The following is a 23915-nucleotide window of genomic DNA, read 5'->3' as shown; positions in this document are numbered from 1 at the left end:
CCTCCTCCTGGTAACTTGAACCTCCCTGCCTGCTGATCCCCAGAGTATAAATAATCCCCTGATGAATTGGCAGTAACCCTTGGGGGTTAGCGCCAAGATTTCCACTTCAAAGCCCAAGGAAGGAGGCAGGCAGAGTGGTCAGTAGGGCCTTTATTTACAGGAAAGGGGGGACAGAGGAGGATTTAAGCTCCAAGCCCTAGTTGGTAAAGGCAAAAGTAGTGTTATCTCTTCTTTTGCTGGCGACCTGTAAAGGAAGAAGAGTAAGCACAAGTCATTATCCCATCTCTTGTTCCCTGCAAAGGTGTTCTTCTCCTTTCTGGTTCCTTGACCAGACTCATAAAGAGGTAATGTCTTAGGTCACTAAACATGCTCCTCCCCCCCATGTTAAATAAGAAACAACAGGGCAAATAAAAACACATGGTCCCAAACGGCTATGACTAACTTCCCTTTTGCCTCTCTACTGGTATACTTGGACAGAGGAGTTTTTCTGTCTACTTTCGGGTCACCTGTGGTATTTGAACTTCTGTGAATGTCACTTTGGCAGCATCCTGGGCTGCCAGTCACTAAGTTAGCTTTCAGGGGCATCCACCAGCTTCTGCAGCTACTTGCCTTCTCCCCCACGCACCATGTCTGCAGCTACTCACGCAGTTCATTGTTCCGGGTCATGGCCTGAGCGGCCCGAGCGCGTGGCCCCTGCTGTGTAAAGTGGTAGCCAAAGCGGACAATGGAGGGACACTGTTCGAGCACGGTGGCCATCTCCATCTCCACCGCGTCACCAGGCCACTGGCGCTGGGGGAGGGCGAGACGGAAGCCGTCAGCACCCCTCATCTGGATTGCTCACCGTCTCAGACCACCAACCCTTTGGGAGGCTAAAGAGGCTCGTTCTCCAGAATGAGTGATGAGAGGTGCTGCCTTGGCTCCCCTCATAAAAAGAGGGAGAGTTCAAACAAGATCAGATGAGATCCCGCCTGTGGCTGCCCCAGGGAAGAGGGTCAGTGAGTATTAGCTGACTGCAAAGATTAGGGAAAGGGAAGACTGACCTGGTTGTCTACTCGGAGCTCCGTGAGTGTGGCGTTCTCCCGAACTGCCTTCAGCACAGCCATAAGCCCTGTGCTGCTAATGAAGTTGGATTCGATGTTCAGGCTCTGGAGGCTACGATTCTCACGCAACATGTCAGCCACCGCCTGGGTAGTAGGGACTTGGATTAGGGTTAGGGTACAGTTTCACAGATGACTGAGGAGAGAAAGAACAGGAGCGAGAGGGAGACAGCTCTTTGAGAAGAGTCCTTGAGCTGTGTGTGGGACTCCAGGGAGGCAGAGGGAGGGTAGGTAGTAGGGAAAGCAGTGGGGTGACGTTGCAGTGGAGTTGGGGGTGGTTGAGAGGGTTTGGTGCTTTAGGAAGACAATCAGGATTTCACAGCTGTGAGTCAAAGGACTGAGGGGAGGAGTCTCCAGCAGGTCTCCCCTAAGAGTGTTGATGGGAATATCACCCCCAGCACAACCCTTTCTGACCGCCCTGCCAGGGATGCATGTCAAGGTGCAGGGAGAGGGGGAGGGACGCCAACTAGCCTTACATTGGCAATGGGGTCACCACTCCTTGTGGCCACCAGGCTAAAGCTCCGGACATGGGTATTTGTCTTCATGGCCTCACACAGCTCAGTCAGCATGGGTATCGGGATGTCCTATCAAAGGGAAATAGGAGAGGGTGGGCCAGGGGACTCATATGACAGCAGAGTTAGGCTGGTGTTACTGCTTAGAGGATGGGGTCAGATATCACACCTGGATATTATTGAGGTTCACCTCCTCTACCTCCTTGTCATTGCTTCGAACACTCTTCAGTATCTCCTCGATGTTGGTGGGATTTGGGGGCTCATCTGGCACTGGCTTGTACTTGTCAGGCTGCACCACACCTGGTGGGTGAGGGTAGGAAGGAGACCCCAACATGTCCCCCCCCCAGTCTCCTCCCCATTCATTCTCTTATCACTTATGCATTATGTCCCCTCCCTAACTGCCTCGTTTCACCCTTTGCTACCTCTGCTCAGACCTGGGACACCTGCCAGGAGCCCTGAGCGCCATGCTCCCAAACACACTCACTGCTAATGCCTTCGGTGTTGCAGATTTCTCCGCTGCAGATCGCATCATAGTACTGCTTGTTGCTCATCAGTGTGTACATGCCCAGAATTGCTGGAGAGAGTAGGCAGAGGGGGCACAGGGAATGAGAAAAAGGGGCTTGTTCCAGGTCCCCCACCCACCTCATTCTGAATCTTCTGCATTTTTGAAGCCTGACCTCTTCCAAAGAGGTTTCCACTTTTGGTCCCAGGGGTCCATTCCATTAAGCTGTGTAAGGCAGTGGTTTTTAAAACATTGAGACAGGGCTAAGGCAAGGTCCCTAAGGAGCCACTACAGGGTGAGGGGGTCTGTCAGACCCTCCTGTTTTCAGCCAAGATAGTTTTGTTTTATAATCCCTGTAAAATCGCCCTTCAGATGTTAACTTATTAAATTTAAAAATGAGTGGATACATATATAGATAAAAATTAAAAAGCACTACCTGAGGCTTTCTCAAAACATCCACATCCCACTAGTCCCATGCCATGTTCATGACCCCCTGCCCCAGATCTTCCCAACTCAACTGCCCACAGCTGCCCACCTGCAATGTCACACATCTCAGCATCTGTGGCGTGGGCCAGCGCCTCCTCCAGCTCAGGCTCCAGAGTGACCTGCTCCTCCACTGGAATTTCTCTTTTGGGCTGGATGTAGGGTTTCCCTGATGGGGAGATGAGGATGTTCAGGTCGAGGTCATTTCTCCTAAGATCCTGGCCTCCAGCTTCCTTTCCTTCTCCAGGAGGTAGAATGCTGGGTCACTAGGAGCCACTGTAAAGCCTGAGTCATCTACAAGCTCAGGATTCCTGGGTCCCCTTGATCACTTCTAAGAGCTGAAGAGTACAAGTTGGCATGCAGGTGTAAGCAGCTGATTTCCTGGCAGTTAGAAGTGGGCAAGTGAGAAGAAAGCTGGAATGGGGACATGTGAGAGACCACCACTGGGTCCTAGGAGGCATGGATGTTAGCGATCCCATACCCTTCTTCTCGCCTGTGAAGGGCACCAAGTCATCACGCTCTTTGACCTCTAGCGCCTGCTGTTCCAGGTATTGCAAGAGGGCCTCGCGGTCCAGCGGCCCGGTTGGGCTCTTCTTTGTCTGGTCACGTTGTCTTAGTCCAGCCGGCAGGAGCATGTTCTTAGGGATGAGTTTGGGAGAGCAAGTCAGGGCCCCCCCTTTGGCCTGGTGCACCTCCAGGTCTCCCTAAAGCATCTCCAGACACCGTTCCCTTGACCTTCTTGGGACTCTAAGCCCTGTAGATCACCCTGGTCTCAGTCCCCCAGGGCCCCACACCCTTCCTACTGCCTAGGGATTGCCCGATCCCCTGTGCTGGAGTCCCTACCTCAGGGTCCATCTCCTGTAGCTCGCAGTCCAGCTGTTCTAGCTCCTCAGGGCTCAGGGTCTTTAGGATCTCATCTTCATCTATGTCTCTGTATTTTTCCAGCTCCTTTTGATACGATGACATGGTGGCCCCCACCCCCTCCCCACTGTGTGGCACTCACGGAGCCTGGGTTATAGGGAGAAAGTGGTTGGACAATGGCAAGATGTACACGGACAGAAGGGAAACAGACAAGCCAGTGGGGCAGAACAATAAATAAGCTGGTTGCCTTGGAGGATAGAGATCTAGCTGGGCATGGGACAATGGGGGAAGGTTGGGTTGTTTAGTTAGAACTGGAGCCTCCTTCCCGCTTCCACAGCTCCCAGCCACTCTGGATGGGGATCCCAGGCATGCAGGGTGACCCTGTCTCCCCATTGTATCAGAAACCCTGGCAGTACCCCTCCCCTTAACCTCGCCTGTTGGTGCCTCTTGCCCTAGTTCAGCTGCCAGGAGCCCTGCCATCACAGCTGGCCCCAAGCCCATTCCTATTGCAAGGAAGGGGGCAGGCAGAGAGCTTCAGGGAAATTCCGCCTCTCTTTCCCCTCATCCAGTAATCCAGTTTTCCCCAAACTGGCTTAAGAAACCAAGGAGGATTTGGGGGGAAACAGACAGTGCTCTTACTCCACCCTCATCTCCTTTTACTGTGGGGGATCAAGAGCTCATTATGCTTGCTAAAATTCTAAATCCTGAGGGAAAGCGAGGGCTCAGAGGACCTGGGAGACATTCAGGTTGGGGGAAGGGTGGTACAGCCTTAGGAGAAGGTACTGATTTGTCCCTGGCTTTGGACGGGAAGGTGACACCAGTCTAATGGGTAGGAACTGCCTTCTATATGGGATAAAGTTTCTCTAAAAACAGTGAGAGGATTAAACTTGCATGATCTTTTAAGCCACACATACACACCATGCTGAATATGAAAGATTCAGAAAATGTGAGATACTTACATTGACTGTAAACTACAGTTAAGGGACAGGACAGACAGCGACAGAAACACTGAGTGACAGAGACACAGACACACTCCACATCACTCCCAGTAGGAGCCACTCTTCTCCTCCCATCTCCCACCAGGCTCTGATCCACAAGCCCCCTGCCTTCCCCACCTACCAGTCCTGGGGGCCACCTCCCTTCTCACCTCCCCTGCTCTTGGTTGGTCTGTCTGTTCTGCTGGAGCACCGTCCGGGCAGCAGGAGGAGCCGGTGCCGGGGGAGAGGGTGGGGGAACAGTGAGCTCAGCATTTTATTATTTTAGCTCTGGCCAGGTGGGGGGTAGTGGGAGATCACATATACACAGCCCCCATACCCTGCCCAGCCCTGAGAGCCTCTAGTGGCCGCTAACAGCCATGGCACCTCCTCCCCTTCTTACAAGGCCGAGTCCCAGAAACTGGAGTTCTACGAATCACGGTTCCTATTAATGCTTACTGGGTTGGCCTAAAACTCTGTTTGGGTTTTTCCATGATATCGTACAGAAAACCTGAACAAAATTTTTGGCCAACCCAATATTTAGTGCCTGCTATATTCAAAGCAGTGACTATAAGGAGATATAGGGGTTAAGTATAAGGATTTTGTTTTGGTGTCTAATTTTAAGGTGTTTATAAACTGTTAGAGGAGTGAATATTTTACAATTTAAAAAGGGCCACTCTGGAAGTTCCCTGGTGGTCCAGTGGTTAGGACTAGGTGCTTTTACTGCTGAAGGCCCAGGGTTGATCCTTGGTTGGGGAACTAAGATCGCACAAGCCATGTGGTGTGGCCAAAAAAAGAAAAAAAAAAAAAAGAATCCTTAAAAAATAAAGAATAAAAAGAATGACTCATAATAAAAGCTATTAAACAAATATAAAACTCATTCACAAACGCTTTTTGCTCCCAACCCTAGATTGGACACCAGACAAAAGGGATCTTTCTATTTTATTAGATTAAAAAACACAAACCAGTAGGAACTAGGGGGAAAGATGGGGAGAGAAATACAGAGAAGAGCTGGGCAAAGATCAGCGATGACAAAGGGGAGAAGCAGGGCTTCTTAAGAGCCCCAACTTAAGGTTCTTAAGTTAGGGCAGGAAAGAGGTTTCTAAGGACCAGACATCCCTTCATTTGATGACAATTTTCTGGCGCAAGGCTCGGGGCCCAGAGCCAGGGAGGGTCTCAGTAGGTGGTGGGCCAGGGCCTAGGGCTGAGGCGGTGGGCGGCAGTCCGTGGGCAGTGATGTACTTCTTGTAGGCCTCACGGATGATCTTGAAGGCTCGAGCAGTGGCGTAGGGTATGTCTGTAACAGGGTCCCGATATAGGGCTGGCCGATGGGTCACCGGGCAGACCTCCCGAACAGGGATCTTTGGGGGCCGCCCTTGGGGAAACCATTCCTCAAATGTGGCATCATCACTAAAAGTGATGAAGGTACGTGAGCAGCGAGCAGGAGGGATGACGGGTCCAGTCCCAGCACGGGGAGTCAATGCAGAAGCCATGGGAGCAGGATCAAGTCTGAGGGAAAAGACAGAGAAAAACACAAAGAGCTGAGAGGTGAAGACAACAGATAAAGACAGAGATCAGAGAACTGAAGAAAGAGGAGGCGGCAGTGGATGGCAACAGTCCGAGAGAATGTATGAAGTGACAGACAGGACAAACACAGCAGGGCTGGATGGAAAAAACAGGACAAGGGAGAGACTGTAAGAAAAATCGGAGCTGATGGGGAAAGGATCTGAAAGATACCTAAGTGTTAAGAGAGCTCTGTGAGGAGAGCAAGTGAAATGGGGCTGAGGGAACACAAGCTGAATACAGAAGGGAGAAATTGCACTCTCTTCCCCGAGATTCACTCACTCACCCTTCTACATCGACATTCTCTTCTTTCGGGCCTGGCTCCCCAACCAGTGGCACAGTCACTGAATGGTAGGTGATTATGGGCCCAGGGCACTTCCGCTTCTTGTGGACCTGCTTCTTTTTGTCAGCCTCGAGCCGCTCATATGTCTCTTCAGGAAGGAACGAGCGGATGGTCAGTTCCCCACTTCCCAAACCCCAGTCCTGTCCTATAGTCTCTTAATTATCCTCCTGGCTGTCTAGTCACTGCTCACCCAAGCCAATTAGGAAACTCCTCGAAAGCCCTCAAGCATCTCCCATTTCATAAGCTTTCATAAGCTTGACATACACCCTGCTCATCATTTCTTAGGTTCGCTTGATTCCTCACCGGCTCAGAATGGTAGGACTTCAGAGCTGAAAGGGATCCTTTGGCGAGGAGCCTGCTCATTTCCTCTAACCTCTTGTTACTGTTCTGTCAACTTGCTCCTACCTATCCAAGGCAGCACACTGTCTCTTTAGGATTCCCTAGTGATTAGAATTCTTTCCTACTTTTTACTGAGTTGTTTGTTTTTGGCTGTGCTGGATCTTTGCTGATGCATGGACTTCTCTCTAGTGATGGGCGTCACACTGTGGCAGCTTCTGGTGCTGTGGGCGCCGGCTCGAGGCGCTCGGGTTCAGCAGTTGTGGCTCCTGGGCTCTGGAGCGCAGGCTCAGTCGTTGTGGTGCACAGGCTGAGCTGCTCTGCAGCATTTAGGGTCTTCCCGGACCAGGGATCGAACCCATGTCTCCTGCATTGGCAGGCGGATTCTTTACCACTGAGCCACCAGGGAAACCCCCTTCTTTCCCACTGTGAGCTGAAATATACTTCCTGTTGACACTGTTTCACCTTTTAAGGCCAAAAGGAACACAAAGCTAACCTGTCTTCCACTTGACAGTCGTTTAAATAGTTGAAGTTAGTGCTCACCTCTCTTCAGGCAGATCACAGTACCCCTTCTACTGAACCATTCCTCATACAACATGGTTCTCAGTCACTCCCTCCTTTGCCACCTGTGCCAAAAACACGCTTCCGTTCCTGCACTTACCATGATCTATGGCAGAGGCTGCAAGATAGCAGCCCCCTTGTATGTCCTGCTCGATTTACATAGTGTTTGAAAGAAAAATCTGAATTAGTTGCTGACATTTAAAAGTCAGGAAATTACATTCAAATACAGAGGTCTCTGGTCCCTTTTGAAAAGCTAAGAAGAAAATGTGGCAACTTTGTATCTGCACTCTCACAGCGAGCTGAGCTGAGTAACTGTCCCTTCTTTCAGGCCCTCCTCTCTAGTTCACTAGTCACCCTGTCTGGACCGGGTGACACTGCTCCGTGGCAGTTCACTGTTGGTATACACGTCTCTTAGGGGCAGTGACTGTGGCTCATATTACCTATACATCATGAGGGTCATGCAGCATTCCACTTACAGGAATTCAATAAAGATTTGTTAATGTATACACAGATCAAAATATTCCTGGTCCCTCTGTCCCCCTTAAATGTGGGTACTCTGAACACAATTCTCTAGTGCAGGGGTCCCCAACCTCTGGGCTGAGGACTGGTACCTTCTGTCAAATCAGTAGCAACGTTAGATTAGAAATAAAGTGCACAATAAATGTAATGTGTTCGAATCATCCTGAAGCCATCCACCTCACCCTGGAAAAGTTATCTTCCACAAAATTGATCTTTGATGCCAAAAAGGTTGGGGACCACTGCTCTAGATAAAGTATGACTAGAAGAGTCCTCTGGATACCTACTCCCCTGACTCCCCCACCCCCACCGGGTGATTTAATCTCTTTTACACTTGAATTCTGGACGGTAATACTGTTTTCTTTCCCTCGAGCCAACCTTTTAACTCTTCTCTCAACACTTTCCTGTACCCTCTGTAACCCCTGCTCTATAATCAGCCAACTCATCTATTTCGTCAAGTTTCTCACTCAGCACGCCTTCCAAAACTTGCCTTACAGGAAACCTGTCATCCACAGAGGCCACTGCTCCCTGCAACCCTCTGGGGGAGGCTGCTCATTCTCCCACACCCCGGGCAGGACGTGCCTGTGTTCTGTGGAGCCTCACGCTTCAGCTCTCTGCTCCATTATCCTAGATACCTCTGTTCTTCTTCTGGTTCTTCAGTCCTTCGAGTACCTGAAACTCTCTGCATTCTATCACTCCTTCCAGCCTTCCTTTTCTCTTCATCAGTCATTCTCTTATCAATCTAAACTCCTTTGCCCAGACCTGGATTGATGCGCAGTACTGGAGAAAAGTTACACAACAGGTAGAATGAAACTGCCAGAAATTCACATTCCCAAACTTCAAAAGACCTGCCAACACCAGCAGATGATCCTATCTCCACAATTTCAAACAGTCTTCACTCTCAAGCTTCCAAGTCTATCCCCAACAACTGACAAATGACAGTGCCTAAAAAATATCAGATGAGAACTATTATACTGTCCTGCTCTGGATTTACAACCCTACAGCTCTGAGCCACCCTTCCTTCCTTCCTCTTAACTTAGACCAACTCTTCCACCCGTGCCCTAGCTCCCACCCTGACTCCCACTTCTCCAAACCCTACACTATTACTGATCCTTTCTTTTCTGTCTTAAAATTCTTTCTGTTGCATCTCACCAAAAATATGTACTCTCCAATCTTTGAATAAAATAGAACAAGGACAAACCCTGTCTTGACCCCAGACCCCTCACTGTTCCTCTCCTACCCTTCATGACCAAATTTTAAAGGTTTGGCTTCCCAACAACTTCCCAATGTCTTGCTCCCCAAAAAGTGCTCCCTAAGGTCATTTCTGACCCCCATGTCACCAAAACCAATGGACACTTCTCAGTTCTCTTCACTGGCATCTCAGCAAGATTGAGCAGCTACTCCCCCAAAACATTCTTTCCTTAGAGTTCTTAAGACAAACTTTCCTGGCATTTCCCACTCTCTGGCCTATCCTCAGATCCTTTTCTAAGTTCCTCCTCTTGTAGGAGACCATTACTTTTTAGTGTCTGCAGGACCTTCTTGAGCTTCTGCCTACCTTTCTCCCTCTATGTTTTCTCCCTGAGTGATCTCATCCACTCCAGCGTCAATTACCATCCATATTCAAAAACTTCCAAATTTGTATTTCTAGCCCAGATATCTTGTCCAAGTACCAGATTTGTATGTTTATCTGATTTCTCAGCACTGCATGAACTGCTCACAGACATCCCAAATCTAACATGTTCAAAAATGAACTTATAATTTTTTTTCTCCTGCCAAACATGCCCCTCCAGGATCTCCTATGTCAAAAGCCTGGGAATCACTCTCTTTACAGTGCCCTGAAACCATTAATGTAGTCAAAGGATGTAGATTGTAATTATAGTGACATCTAGTGACCTCATTATTTGTGATATTTCTCAGTCATTTATAAGTTTTAAGAGATAACCACTGTTTTAAAGCATGGCGTTGCCATTATACAGATAAAGGGTATATTTCCCATTTTAAAGTCAATAATAATTTTTTTAAAAAAGTCACAACAGCTGGACTTTCCTGTTGGTCCAGTGGTTAGGAATCTGCCTGCCAGCACTATTTACAATAACTAGGACACAGAAGTAACCTAGATGTCCAACAACAGATGAATGGATAAAGAAGCTTTGGTACATATATACAATGCAACATTACTCAGCCATAAAAAGGAACTAGTTTGAGTCAGTGCTAATGAGATGAGTGAACCTAGAGCCTATTACACAGAGTGAAGTATGTCAGAAAGAGAAAGATAAATACAGTATATTAACGCATGCATATGGAATCTAGAAAGTAGTACTGATGAACCTATTTTCAGGGCAGCAAGAGAGATGCAGACATAGAGAACAGACTTATGGACATGGGGGTGGTAAGAAGGAGAGGGTGGGATGAATGGCGAAAGTAGCACGGAAACACATACACTACCACCACCATATGTAAGATAGATAACCAGTGGGAATTTGCTGTATGATTCAGGGAGCTCAAACTGGGGCTCGTGACAACCTGGAAGGGTGGGATGGGGTGGGAGGGAGACTCAAGAGTAAGGGGACATATGTATACCTATGGCCGATCCATGTTGATGTATGACAGAAACCAATACAATATTGTAACTATCCTTCAATCAAAAACAAACAAAGAATCTGCTCTGTCGAGGCAGACGACACTAGTTTGATCCTGGTCCAGGAAGATGCCACACGCCGTGGAGCGCCTAAGCCCATGCACCACAGACAGTGAGCCCTCATGCCTGAGAGCCTGTGTCCACACGAGAAGCCGCCCTGCGACAACGAGGAACCTGCTCACGGCAGTGAGACAGCCTGAGGGCAGGATGAAGACCCAGCACAGCCAAACAGAAATATTTTTAAAAAGTCACGACAATACACCCTGAAAATGCTGAAAATTAATTATATCTTTTGTGGTCTTTTGGATTGAAAGTGAAAGTCGCTTAGTCATGTCCAACTCTTTGCGACCCCATGGACTATACAGTCCATGGTATTCTCCAAGCCAGAATACTGGAGTGGGTAGCCTTTCCCTTCTCCAGGGCATCTTCCCAACCCAGGTATCGAACCCAGGTCTTCCACATTGCAGTTGGATTCTTTACCAGCTGAGCCACCAGGGAAGCCCAAGAATACTGGAGTGAGTGGGTAGCCTATCCCTTCTCCAGCAGATATTCCCAACACAGGAATCAAACCCAGGTTTCCTGCACTGCAGGCAGATTCTTTACCAACTGAGCTATCAGGGAAGCCCCAAAGATGTGCTTCCCTGACCAGGAATAGAACCCAGGCTGAGGCAGTGAGACCACCAAGTCCTAACCACTAAGTTCCCCTAACCAGGGAACTTTCTGGAGTGAAGGTATCTACATTTCAAAACTACTGATACCATTAAACTAAAATGAGCTAAGTGAAAGTAAAGTCACTCAGTCATGTCCGACTCTTTTTGGCCCCATGGACTGTAGACTACCAGGCTCCTCCGTCCATGGGATTTTCCAGGCAAGTATACTGGAGTGGGTTGCCATCTCCTTCTCCAGTAGATCTTCCCCACCCAGGGACTGAACCCGGGTCTCCTGCATTGTAGGCAGACACATAACCATCTGAGCCACCAAGGAAGTCCTAAGGAAACCAAGGATACCACTGAACTAAAATGAGTTGGGTCCCAGATATTCTGGGTAAACAATCTTCCACACCACAGTAAAACTGTATTTGGGTTATGCACATTCAATTATATGTGCTTGGTCAAAAAAAGATTGAGAGAGAGAGAAATAGCAAATCAAATATTGTAGGAGATTTCACCTGTTATTTCACTCAGTGCACGTATGCTCCAGAGTGAGCACGTAATGGGAGGTGTGAAATCTGCTGTTCCCTCATTCATTTCCCATGATCTGAGAATTCTCACCATCCCTTAAAGAAATGTACAGTATGTTCCTATACAGGACTGTGTGCCCAACAGCACATAAACTGAAGAGATTTTATAGAATTTTTACCTTAAACCAATGTATCTCATGAATGGACTGATTCTACTGAATTTCTAATTTTCATGATCATTAAAGTAGCATTATCATCTCATCGCATTTTGTGAACAAGGAAAGAAAGATGCAAGCAGATTGTAAGTAATTTGCCTGAAGTCTTATAGCAAGTGAACAGTGGAGCTAGAATCTGAACTCATTTCCATACAATTCTTATTTTATACCAAAGTACTGCAATAAAACTTGTTCTTCAGAGCCCTCATTACTGCCTACTTCCTTGCTCCTAATCACTTTCTTTCCCCATATCTTTCTTCTGATTTCTCTTATCCCAAATCTCCACCTGTCCAATTCTTTGGGGCCTCTAGATCTAACTTTTTCTCGTGCTTCTCAGTCCCGCTACCCACTGTTCTCAAAACCAAAGACTGACCCAGTGAACGTAAGTTGAGCTCCTCTGTGATCTTGGCCTCCCTGAGCAGCTCCTCCTGGGTCAGTGGCCGCTCACAGTGGGGCCCCTTCCGTCGCCGTGACTGGCCCTGCCTCTCCTGTACCCGAAGGAATGTCTGTCGTGTGTGCTCAGCTGTAGACTGACGCATGGACTTCCGACCTGGGAAGGAAATCATAGAGGAAGAAATCTTTGAACTCATGTCTACCTTCTCTGAATTTAATTTTAAAGCTTTTTATTTGGAAATCATTTCAAACTTACAAAAAAGTTGAGAATAGTACAAAGAACACCCATGAATCCTTTGCCAAATCATCTGTTAACATTTTGCCCTATTTGCAATCTGTGTGTGCACATTTTCTGAATAATCTGAGAGTTAAGTTATGCAAATCAACATCATGGCTCTCTTCCCTAAATACTCGGTGTATATTTCCTAATAAGAATTATTCCTACATGCTCATAGTAAAGTTACCAACTTCAGTAAACTTAACACTAATACAGTATTTTATCATAATACTTCAATTTTGTCTATTGACCCAAACATCCCCACTCACTGTCAGTGCCATCATCCTGTAGTTCTAATGGAAGCAGTGCCTTCTCTTCTCGGGTCTTCTGAGAGCTACCAGCTGGGGTGCTGACCTTTCGAGGCCTCAAGCTCTTGAGAGGCTCCTGGAGACAGAGTGAAATCAGATACCAGGGAAGAGAAGATATTGGAGAAAGACAATGAAGACCTTAGGAAAAGAAAACCAGCACAGCAGGAAGTGGGATCGGTGTGGGGCATAATGGGACCTGATGAAAGGGAGAATATAAATTAAGGAGGTCCAAGAAAACCAGGCCTCCCCTGCACCTTATATGCTTTGGTGACTACTCGGCGCTTCCTCCTTGGCTCTTCTGCTTCTCCATCACTGGATGGTTCATCCCCTTCATCGATGTCAAAGTCAGAGTCCACTTCATCCTCTGTGTCTGACTGGTCCCCTTGATACTCATCATCTCCTGATTCCTGAGGACATAGGGAGATGCGGTTCTCACTGGCATCAGTTATTAATGCCCCTCAAGGAGGAACAGAATCCCTTTGCCTATTGATAAGGGCTGCCCCACTCTCCTTCCCAGCCTAGCCTTTCATTTTCCTCAGGCAAGAAGGGCTGATGGTCTTTGGCTCCAGCACCACCCCTTCCAACGTTAACTGACTGCGCTTTACCTGCAGCATACTGTGTTAACTGCTGGGGTACAAAAGGATACGGTTTAGTCTCCATCTTCAGGGTCTCACAGTCAAGCATAGGAAAAGACATCATTATAAATGGAAGTTTTAATACAGGGCCACACATAAACTACCAAATGGCAATAAAATGTTATAGGTGATCAGAGGAAGGCACACCTGCTATGGACTGATGGCCTGGAGAAGTCTAAATGTTAGACTTTATTCCTTTAGACCAAGGGTTGGCAAACTTTTTCTGCAAAGGACCAGATTAAAACAGATAGTGGGTCAGATTCAGCCAGCAGGTTGTAGTTTACTAAACTCGGCTTCAGACTTTAAAGAATGAAAAGAACTTGAGCCATGGTTTAAAATACTGCTAGTATTTAGACAGCCAAGAGGGAAGAGGGACTCATAGGCAAAGCAAATGACAGGAACAAAGGTGCAGAAGCAAGAATGTGTACAGCATGTTTATGGAATAAGGATTTAGACCTAAGCAAAGCAGGTTTGTCTCTGGCAAGAAGTCTTCCTAGCTGACTGCCTTTGGCTCCATCACAGACTCCTTCCAACATTAACTGAATGCCGTATAGGGCTACAAGATTTGAAAAGAAGGTTGCATTCAATCTATGTGCTCAGTCGTGTCCAACTCTTTGTGACCCCATGGACTGAAGCTGGCCAGTTTCCTCTGCCCATTGAATTTTCCAGGCAAGAATACTGAAGTGGATTGCCATTTCCTTCTCCAGGGATTTGATCCACAGAGAAATGTAAATGTCATGACTTAATGACATTTAACTTTTAAACTTATGATCTTAACTTGCAGGACAGTGATTCTCAATCTTCTCCCTCTTCTTACTTGGTCCAGCACCGATAATCACCACTGAGGTAAGCTAAAGTTACTGAGAAATCTGTCTCATTCTTCAGGTGAGTTGGGACAGAAAAAGAGTTGGGTCCTACTACCATGTATGAGCTTCCCTGGTTGTTCAGACGGTAGAGTCCACCTGCAATGCGGGAGTCCTGCGTTCGATCCCTGGGTTGGGACGATCCCTTGGAGAAGGGAATGGCTACCCACTCCAGAATTCTGGCCTGAAGATTCCATAAACAGAGGAGCCTGGCAGGCTGTATAATGCATGTAGTTGCAAAGAGTCAGACACAACTGAGCAACTTTCATTTCACACCATGTATAATGGGAAGACACTAAAGATTTGGGGAGGAGAGAAAAACTACATACAAAAAGTGTTTCAGAAAGTTCTGGAGGTGGTGGGATGGACTGGAGTAGAAAACATGTAGTGGTGCCTAAGCCTGAGTTTGGGCTAAAACAGCAGCCACACAGGAAAAGAAAGAGAGAAAAAAAAATGCTTGGGAGGAGGGGAGTTAATTGGGCGGGGCAGCACCTCAAACATGTGCCTTTCTCTTCAATCACTGATGAGACTGATGGGCTAATCTTGGTACACACGGTGTCAAAGCAAGCAAATAACACAGTTGACAAGACAAGGCAGCCAGTATTCAATCTTGTACCGGTGACCATCATTTCCTCCCAACTAATGTTTGTGAAAGACAGCCTGAGAACATATTAATCCCCTCAGCCCTGACCTGGTATTAAATCATATCACCAGAGGGTAGTAGTTCAACTACACGTTAGCTTAGTGCCCAACTGAAATGTTTTCACTAAGTTACGGATTTACTATCATTCCTTTGGCTTTTATCGCGGGTCATTAAGCGACATAACTAGTTAAGAGAATGCTTTTACATCATCTACCAAACCCCTGTTACTTTATTTATAAGGATGTAATTCTCCTTAGGACTTAATGCTGAATAAGTATATCTCCGTAAAGAACTTAAATGCTTCTCTCTTACAAAAAAAGAAATTCAGGATTTGGCTGCTGGGAAACTCACAGCTAAATTTAATATCAACTGTTATTACCATTGTAGCAGAGGCTCTTGGTACAATTACTTCTCATCTGTCTATTTTTACTGTTCCTACTTTTTGTTTATATCATAAGCCTTCTTAAATCCTTTTTGGAAGCATGAAGGGTACATATTAAATAACGACTCGTAAAATGACAGGAATAGGAAAATGGCCTTTGGAGGAGAGATGAGAAGGTTCTATTTTAAACTAATTGGTTATGGCTGTGTTAAGCAATGATTCCTAGTCAGTCACCAAGTCCTGTGGATTCTTATTCCTTAGTTTCTCTTGACTCCTCCTGTTCATGTTTCTCTACTCTCACTGCCTCCTTCTACCATTTTCCTCATTATAGAGTGATCTTTCTAAAGTACAAATCTGACCATGAAATAATCTTCTCAGCCCTCTGAATGAAGAATAAAACTTAACATGGCTCACAAAACCCTACAAGAATGGGCCCTACTCCCTCCATTATTCTCCTTCCTGGTTTGGAGTATGACAGTAGCTGTGCAGGTCCCAGAGCAGGATGTCAGTGCCTTTACATACTCTGCCCCACCCTCTTCCAGGACTAACCTTCCTTCTCTCCCTGCTTCCAGTCCTACTGCTCTCCATCCAGCCAAGGCTCACTTTTCAAACTGTCCTCAGCTTAAACATCACGTTTCCCAGGGATGCCCATCCCAAACAACTTTGTCTCCCAAGTGTTACCATAGCACCTTATGCTTAACACTTTTCTCCTTATCGCACAATATTTTATCTGACTGTTAACTCAGCTAGGTCCTCCACTGGAGTCTGGAAAACGTTTAAGGATAAGGTGGTGTTTTTAATACTCTCTGTTTCCACAGCGCCTATCACAGTGCTTGGCTTGCCTTAGGCACTTAACACATTTAAAGAATGGACAGATTCAATACAAATTTAGCAAGTGTCAACTCAATCCAGTTATTGGACTAGGCACTCGGATGTACACCGTTAAACAAAACAGACCATCTCTAACCTTACAGAATTTACAGTCTATTGGAAGGTACAAACAAACAAAATATATGTAACTACAAATTGAAATATGTTCTATGAAGGACATACATGGGGTCACTTTTTAGGTCAAGAAACAGTTATTTAAGAAAACATTTACAACGACATTTGAAAGCTGAAAAAAGGAGTTGGCTAACTCCCTCTATCTTTTTTTCTGAGAGATTCTTTTCTACAGTTCAGGTGAATAGCCAGGCCGTAGGCCAACGAATGTACACCGCGTGACTAGGATGTGCCTGGCGTATGCTAGACTTCAGAAGCGCTGAGAGATGCAGTTAAGGAAATACACAGTAGTTTTCAGCCATAGTCTGGGGTCCTTCGGACAACTTCTCCATTCCTGACCCCTCCAACACCATTGAGGGCTCGCCCTGCTAGGACTCCAGTTTATCCCCTCATCTTGCCCAACCTATCTCCAGTACCAGCTACCAGGACTCCTCTCCCCCGCCCCCTTCTTTGTCCGAGGTTTCTCTCTCCTTTTAGATTTATTCCCTCCCTCTTCCTGGGCCCGGCTCTTGCCTCAGTGAAACCCCCATAAGTCGTCTGGTAGAACTCATCTTCCTCCTCTGCTTCCAGAAGCCCAGAGAGCCGGTTCCCCGCGGTCTTCCGGGGGGCGCGGCCCCCAGCCAAACTCATGACGCCTATGGAGACTGCGCTGCCAACACCAAGCCCCTCACCCAGCGCCGTTCTCTGTGCTCGGCGCTCGATAACACTACCTGAGGGCGGGCGGCGGAAGCCGTCGTTTACAGACAGAAGTAGCAGAGCGTCGAGAAGTTCCCAGTACAGCCACCTCAGTTCAGTTCATTCAGTTCAGTTCCTAAGTCGTGTTCGACTCTTTGCGACCCCACGCCAGGCTTCCCTGTCCATTACCAACTCCCGGAGCTTACTCAAACTCAGTTCCATTGAGTCGATGATGCCATCCAACCATCTCATCCTCTGTCGTCCCCTTCTCTTGCCCTCAATCTTTCCCAGCATCAGGGTCTTTTAAAATGAGTCAGCTCTTCGCATCAGGTGCCCAAGGTATTCGAGTTTCAGCTTCAACATCAGTCCTTCCAATGAATATTCAGGATTGATTTCCTTTAGGATAGACTTGTTGGATCTCCTTGCAGTCCAAGGGACTCTCAAGAGTCTTCTCCAACACCACAGTTCAAAAGCATCAATTCTTCCGCTCAGCTTTCTTTATAGTTCAACTCTCACACCCATACATGACTACAGGAAAAACCATAGCTTTGACTAGACGGAGCTTTGTTGGCAAAGCAATGTCTCTGCTTTTTAATATGCTGTCTAGGTTGGTCATAACTTTTCTTCCAAGGAGCAAGCTCTTTTAATTTCAAGGCCTTCTCAACTCTTCAGCCCCGCCCACTCCTGCGTTGAGGCCACCCCAGGCTCCCCGCCCCCGTAGGCACGTTTATCCCGGCTGTGGAATGATACCACACCGTGACACCAGGAGCCCTTTACCCCACGGACAGAATTTGGGAATCAACAAATTTTCTTTTAGAAGAAGTCAGTTTTCCTCTGCTCCAGTATGTTTTTCATTCCGTTGTCAGTAGAAACCTTTCTGTTATTGTTCAATCGCTAAGTCGTGTCAGACTCTTCGACCCTATGGACTGCAGCACTCCAGGCTTCCCTGTCCTTCACTATCTCCCGGAGTTTGCTCAGATTCATGTCCACTGAGTGGGTGATGCTATCTAGCCATCTCATCCTCCTTCTGCCGCTCCCTTCTCCTCCTGCTCTCAACCTTTCCCAGTATCAGGGTCTTTTCCAATCAGTTCGCTTTTTGCATCAGGTGGCCAAAGTAATGGAGCTTCAGTGATTTTGGAACCCAAGAAAATAAAGTCTGTTACTGCTTCTCTAACAGAGCAGGATGAGCACAGCCCTTAGCAGGTAGCATTGCTGTGTGGCATTACTCTGCACCCTGTTACTAGGCAACAGGTCCTGCTCAGCTATTGGTCAGCAGCTGCAGTGGGTCCTGCCCACTGGTAAATGTCAACAGGGGACCACTGAGGAAATGATTCAGTCAACAATCTATGGGGTGGTGGTCATCAGGTGGAGAGTGAGGTAAAAGGCAGATGCAGGCCTTCTCCTGGACACCCTCCAGTTTACCCAACCTTGGGCCAGCAGGTGAGCTGGAAGGCCCAGAGAGCAGACTAGGGAGCCCAGGGACTACGACCTGCAGGGCTCCAGAGCCCTCACTAAGGCCCTCCACTAGCTGGGGCCCAGACTTTGAGAAGCAGTGAACCTCTTCCCATCCCTGTCTCTGTGACCCACTAGCAGTGACCATCTGTATGAGTCACAGTTTGTGAGACCTGGTCTCCCCATTTGGATGGCCTGAGGAGATTGAGGGCCAGTTGGGTTGGATGCCTGGCTCCCTCAGGGATGACAGCTGGGTAGGGTATGGGAACTTGGCCTTGAAGGAGCTGCCAAGTGAGATCTGCCTCCTCTTAGCCAGGACTGGGACCTTGGAGGGTAAAAGTTGTGCCTTGGGACTTTGCCCTTTCTGGTCAAGACAGAGAATAATATTCATCTGGTAGAGATTTTCAGGAACATTATTACCTGACCATGACCTGACCTCGAGAACAAAGGATCTGATGCCTGGAAGTCTATAACAACTAACCACACCCATCCCTCACCTTTTGCTTTTAAAGGGACTTGCTGACGGCCTTCAGTAATTTTGGGGTTCTAGGATATGAGCCACCCATCTTCTTGTATGAATCTATAATAAACCTTTCTGTCTTCCAAACTCTTATGTTTAGTACTTATGGGCCTCACTGTGCATCGGGCGCATGGACTTGCGATTTCGGTAACACTTCCACTTTTCCCTCTTCTACTTGCCATGAAGTGATGGGACTGGATGCCGTGATTTTTGTATTTTTTTTAATGTTGAGTTTTAAGCCAGCGTTTTACGCTTCTCTTTCACCCTCAGCAAGAGGCTCTTTAGTTTCTCTTCAGTTTCTGTCATTTAGAATAGTATCATCTGCATATCTGAGGTTGCTGATATTTCTCCCGGCAGTCTTGATTCCAGCTTGTGATTCATCCAGCCTGGCATTTTGCATGATGTACACTGCATATAAGTTAAATAGGTAGGGTGACAATACATGGCCTTGATGTACTCCTTCCCCAGTTTTGAACCAGTCTGTTGTTCCATGTCCAGTTCTAACTGTTGCTTCTTAACCTGCATACAGATTTCTCAGGAAACAGGTAAGGTGGTCTGGTATTTCCATCTCTTTAAGAATTTCCCACAGTTTGTTGTGATCCACACAAAGGCTTTAGTATAGTCAGTGAAGCAGAAGTAGATGTTTTTCTGGAATTCCCTTGCTTTCTCTATGATCCAGTGAATGTTAGCAATTTGATCTCTGGTTCCTCTGCCTTTTCTAAACCCAGCTTATACATCTGTAAGTTCTTGGTTCATACTGTTGAAGCCTAATTTTAAGGATTTTGGCCATGCTTTACTAGTATGTGAAATGAATGCAATTGCACGGAAGTTTGAAAATTTTTTGGCATTGCCCTTCTTTGGGATTGGAATGAAAACTGACCTTTTCCAGTCCTGTGGCCACTGCTGAGTTTTTCAAGTTTGCTGACATAGTGAGTGCAGCACTTTCACAACATTATATTTTAGGATTTGAAATAGCTCAATTGGAATTCCATCAACTCCACTAGCTTTGTTCATAGTAATGCTTCCTGCTGCTGCTGCTAAGTCACTTCAGTTGTGTCCGACTCCATGCGACCCCATAGACGGCAGCCCACCAGGCTCCCCCGTCCCTGGGATTCTGCAGGCAAGAATACTGGAGTGGGTTGCCATTTCCTTCTCCAAAGACCTTTCCTGTATAGTTCTTCTGTGTATTCTTGCCACCTCTTCCTAATCTCTTCTGCCTTTGTTAGGTCCTTACCATTTCTGTCCTTTATTCCCCACCCCCACTATGGGTCTTCCCAGTGCACCAGGCCCAAGCACTTGTCTCATGCATCCAACTTGGGCTGGCGATCTGTTTCACACTTGATAATATACATGCTTCAATGCTATTCTCTGAGATCATCTCACCCTCGCCTTCTCCCACAGAGTCCAAAAGTCTGTTCTATACATCTGTGTCTCTTTTTCTGTCCTGCATATAGGGTTATTTTTACCATTTTTTTGTTACCATCTTTTTAAATTCCATATATATGCATTAGTATACTATATTGGTATTTATCTTTCTGGCTTACTTCACTCTGTATAATGGACTCCAGTTTCATCCATCTCATTAGAACTGATTCAAATGTATTCTTTTTAATGGCCGAGTAATATTCCATTGTGTATATGTACCACAGCTTTCTTTCTTTCTTTTTCATTTTATAACATTTATTCTTATTAGTTGGAGGCTAATTACTTTACAATATTGTAGTGGTTTTTGCCATACATTGACATGAATCAGCCATGGATTTACATGTGTTCCCCATCCTGAACCCCCCTCCCACCTCCCTCCCCATCCCATCCCTCTGGGTCATCCCAGTGCACCAGCCCTAAGCACTTGTCTCATGCATCCAACCTGGACTGGCGATCTGTTTCACATTTGATAATATACATGTTTCGATGCTGTTCTCTCAGATCATCCCACCCTCGCCTTCTCCCATAGAGTCCAAAAGTCTGTTCTATACATCTGTTTCTCTTTTTCTGTCTTGCATATAGTGTTATCATTACCATCTAAATTCCATATATATGCATTAGTATACTGTATTGGTGTTTATCCTTCTGGCTTACTTCACTCTGTATAATGGGCTCCAGTTTCATCTGTCTTATTAGAACTGATTCAAATTAACTCTTTTTAATGGCTGAGTAATATTCCATTGTGTATATGTACCACAGCTTTCTTATCCATTCGTCTGCTGATGGGCATCGAGGTTGCTTCCATGTCCTGGCTATTATAAACAGTGCTGTGATGAACATTGGGGTACATGTGTCTCTTTCAGTTCTGGTTTCCTTGGTGTGTATGCCCAGGAGTGGGATTGCTGGGTCATATGGCAGTTCTATTTCCAGTTTTTTAATGAATCTCCACACTGTTCTCCATAGTGGCTGTACTAGTTTGCATTCCCACCAGCAGTGTAAGAGGGTTCCCTTTTCTCCACACCCTCTCCAGCATTTATTGCTTGTAGACTTTTGGATAGCAGCCATTCTGACTGGTGTGTAATGGTACCTCACTGTGGTTTTGATTTGCATTTCTCTGATAATGAGTGATGTTGAGCATCTTTTCATGTGTTTGTTAGCCATCTGTATGTCTTCTTTGGAGAAATGTCTGTTTAGATCTTTGGCCCATTTTTTGATTAGGTCATTTATTTTCTGGAATTCAGTTGCAGGAGTTGCTTGTATATTTTTGAGATTAATCCTTTGTCTGTTTTTTCATTTGCTATTATTTTCTCCCACTCTAAAGGCTGTCTTTTCACCTTGCTTATAGTTTCCTTTGTTGTGCAAAAGCTTTTAAGTTTCATTAGGTCCCATTTGTTTATTTTTGTTTTTATTTCCATTACTCTGGGAGGTCAGTCATATAGGATCCTGCTGTGATTCATGTCGGAGAGTGTTTTGCCTATGTTCTCCTCTAGGAGTTTTATAGTTTCTGGTCTTACATTTAGATCTTTAATCCATTTTGAGTTTATTTTTGTGTATGGTGTTAGAAAGTGTTCTAGTTTCATTCTTTTACAAGTGGTTGACCAGTTTTCCCAGTACCACTTGTTAAAGACGTTGTCTTTTTTCCATTGTATATTCTTGCCTCCTTTGTCAAAGATAAGGTGTCCATAGGTACGTGGATTTATCTCTGGGCTTTCTATTTTGTTCCACTGATCTATATTTCTGTCTTTGTGCCAGTACCATACTGTCTTGATGACTGTGGCTTTGTAGTAGAGCCTAAAGTCAGGCAGGTGATTCCTCCAGTTCCATTCTTCTTTCTCAAGATTGCTTTGGCTATTCGAGGTTTTTTGTATTTCCATACAAATTGTGAAGTTATTTGTTCTTGTTCTGTGAAAAATACCGTTGGTAGCTTGATAGGGATTGCATTGAATCTATAGATTGCTTTGGGTAGTATACTCATTTTCACAATATTGATTCTTCTAATCCATGAACATTGTATATTTCTCTATCTATTTGTGTCCTCTTTGATTTCTTTCATCAGTTTTTTTATAGTTTTCTATGTACAGGTCTTTCCTTTCTTTAGGTAGATATATTTCTAAGTATTTTATTCTTTTTGTTGCAATGGTGAATGGTATTGTTTCCTTAATTTCTCTTTCTGTTTTCTCATTGTTAGTGTATAGGAATGCAAGGGATTTCTGTGTGTTGATTTTATATCCTGCAACTTTACTACATTCATTGATTAGCTCTAGTAATTTTCTGGTAGAGTCTTTAAGGTTTTCTATGTAGAGGATCATGTCATTCGCAAACAGTGAGAGTTTCACTTCTTCTTTTCCTATCTGGATTCCTTTTATTTCTTTTTCTGCTCTGATTGCTGTGGCCAACACTTCCAAAACTATGTTGAATAGTAGTGGTGAGAGCGGGCACCCTTGTCTTGTTCCTGATTTTAGAGGAAATGCTTTCAATTTTTCACCATTGAGGATCATGTTTGCTGTGGGATTGTCATATATAGCTTTTATTATGTTGAGGTATGTTCCTTCTATTCCTGCTTTCTGGAGAGTTTTTATCATAAATGGATGTTGAATTTTGGCAAAGGCTTTTTCTGCATCTATTGAGATAATTATACGGTTTTTATCTTTCAATTTGTTAATGCACCACAGCTTTCTTATCCATTCATCTGCTGAAGGGCATCTAGGTTGCTTCCATGTCCTGGCTATTATAAACAGTGCTGCAATGAACATTGGGGTACACGTATCTCTTTCAGATCTGGTTTGCTCAGTGTGTATGCCCAGGAGTGGGATTGCTTGTTTCTGTCCTTTATTGTGCCCAAACTTACATGAAATGTTCCCCTGATATCTCCAATTTTCTTGAAGAGCTCTGTAGTCTTTGCCATTCTATTGTTTTCCTCTATTTCTTTGCATTGATCATTTAAGAAGGCCTTCTTATCTGTCCTTTCTATTCTCTGGAATTCTGCATTTAGTTGGGTATATCTTTACTCTTTTTCCTTGCTTTTTGCTTCTCTTCTTTTTTCAGCTATTTGTAAAGCCGCCTCAGAAAACCACTTTGCCTTCTTGCATTTCTTTTTCTTTAGGATGGTTTTGGTCACTGCCTCCTGTACAGTGTTGGTGCAATTGGTTATCACATTTGGCTGTTAACCAAAGGGTGGGTGGTTTGAGCCCACCCAGGGATGACTGTCCTTAAGGCCTTTTTAAAAAACATTTCTCAAAACCCAGATTTTGTCACTCTTCTACTCAAAACTGTTGACTCCCTGTCAACTACAGGATAAAGTCCAAAATCCTTGTGGCAGAATAGTAGTGTGATTAGGAGCACAGCTTTAAGAGCCAGCCAGACGTGAACTTGCATTTGAGCTTAAATTCTAGCCCTATGACTTTGGACAAGTTACTTTACATCTCAGAAGTTTAGTTTTCTTATCTGTAAAGTGGGACTGATAGGTATTAACCTAAGTATTAATCTACCCTTTAAGGTGGTTGAGAATATTAAGAAATGTAATCCTTATAATCTGCTTAGCACAGTATTTAGTAAGCAC

The 23915-nt window shown here is 45.6% G+C and overlaps 2 protein-coding genes across 4 annotated transcripts; both read right to left on the bottom strand.

Moving 5' to 3' along the window:
- Positions 1 to 132: 132 nt before the first annotated feature.
- On the bottom strand, positions 133 to 5273 carry TMOD4 (tropomodulin 4). Of its 3 annotated transcripts, none has more exons than XM_061120856.1 (10): positions 4575 to 5273; positions 3438 to 3602; positions 3076 to 3232; positions 2647 to 2763; positions 2094 to 2183; positions 1779 to 1909; positions 1574 to 1681; positions 1041 to 1184; positions 645 to 789; positions 133 to 244 (listed from the first exon to the last, which is right to left on the bottom strand). In XM_061120856.1, exons 2-10 carry the CDS (start codon positions 3558 to 3560, stop codon positions 222 to 224), a joined length of 1038 nt encoding a protein of 345 aa, XP_060976839.1. In that variant the 5' UTR covers positions 3561 to 3602; positions 4575 to 5273; the 3' UTR covers positions 133 to 221. The 3 variants fall into 3 exon arrangements, with proteins under 3 accessions (XP_060976839.1, XP_060976840.1, XP_060976838.1); XM_061120857.1 differs by having other exon boundaries at positions 4603 to 5273; XM_061120855.1 differs by having other exon boundaries at positions 3438 to 5273.
- Positions 5274 to 5354: 81 nt separating this feature from the next.
- On the bottom strand, positions 5355 to 16994 carry VPS72 (vacuolar protein sorting 72 homolog). Its single transcript, XM_061120854.1, has 6 exons — positions 16798 to 16994; positions 13014 to 13166; positions 12721 to 12835; positions 12155 to 12331; positions 6279 to 6423; positions 5355 to 5938 (listed from the first exon to the last, which is right to left on the bottom strand). Exons 1-6 carry the CDS (start codon positions 16912 to 16914, stop codon positions 5551 to 5553), a joined length of 1095 nt encoding a protein of 364 aa, XP_060976837.1. The 5' UTR covers positions 16915 to 16994; the 3' UTR covers positions 5355 to 5550.
- Between the last annotated feature and the right edge of the window lie 6921 nt (positions 16995 to 23915).

Source organism: Dama dama, chromosome 20, assembly GCF_033118175.1.
Source record: "Dama dama isolate Ldn47 chromosome 20, ASM3311817v1, whole genome shotgun sequence".
NCBI classification, from domain to species: Eukaryota; Metazoa; Chordata; class Mammalia; order Artiodactyla; family Cervidae; genus Dama; species Dama dama.
The sequence above is the reverse complement of the archived record's forward strand: the minus strand, read 5'-3'. Positions and strand labels throughout refer to the sequence as shown.

Excerpts from the sequence above, each read along its gene's own strand:
- TMOD4 (XM_061120855.1), bottom strand. The coding sequence starts at position 3,560 with ATGTCATCGTATCAAAAGGAGCTGGAAAAATACAGAGACATAGATGAA. Across the intron at positions 3,233-3,437 it reads TACAGGAGATGGACCCTGAG|AACATGCTCCTGCCGGCTGG; the intron begins GTAGGGACTCCA and ends CTCATCCCTAAG. Across the intron at positions 2,764-3,075 it reads CTTCACAGGCGAGAAGAAGG|GGAAACCCTACATCCAGCCC; the intron begins GTATGGGATCGC and ends TCTCCCCATCAG.
- VPS72 (XM_061120854.1), bottom strand. The coding sequence starts at position 16,914 with ATGAGTTTGGCTGGGGGCCGCGCCCCCCGGAAGACCGCGGGGAACCGG. Across the intron at positions 12,332-12,720 it reads ACAGGATGATGGCACTGACA|GTCGGAAGTCCATGCGTCAG; the intron begins GTGAGTGGGGAT and ends TTTCCTTCCCAG. Across the intron at positions 6,424-12,154 it reads GCTCAACTTACGTTCACTGG|AGACATATGAGCGGCTCGAG; the intron begins GTCAGTCTTTGG and ends TCCTTCCTGAAG.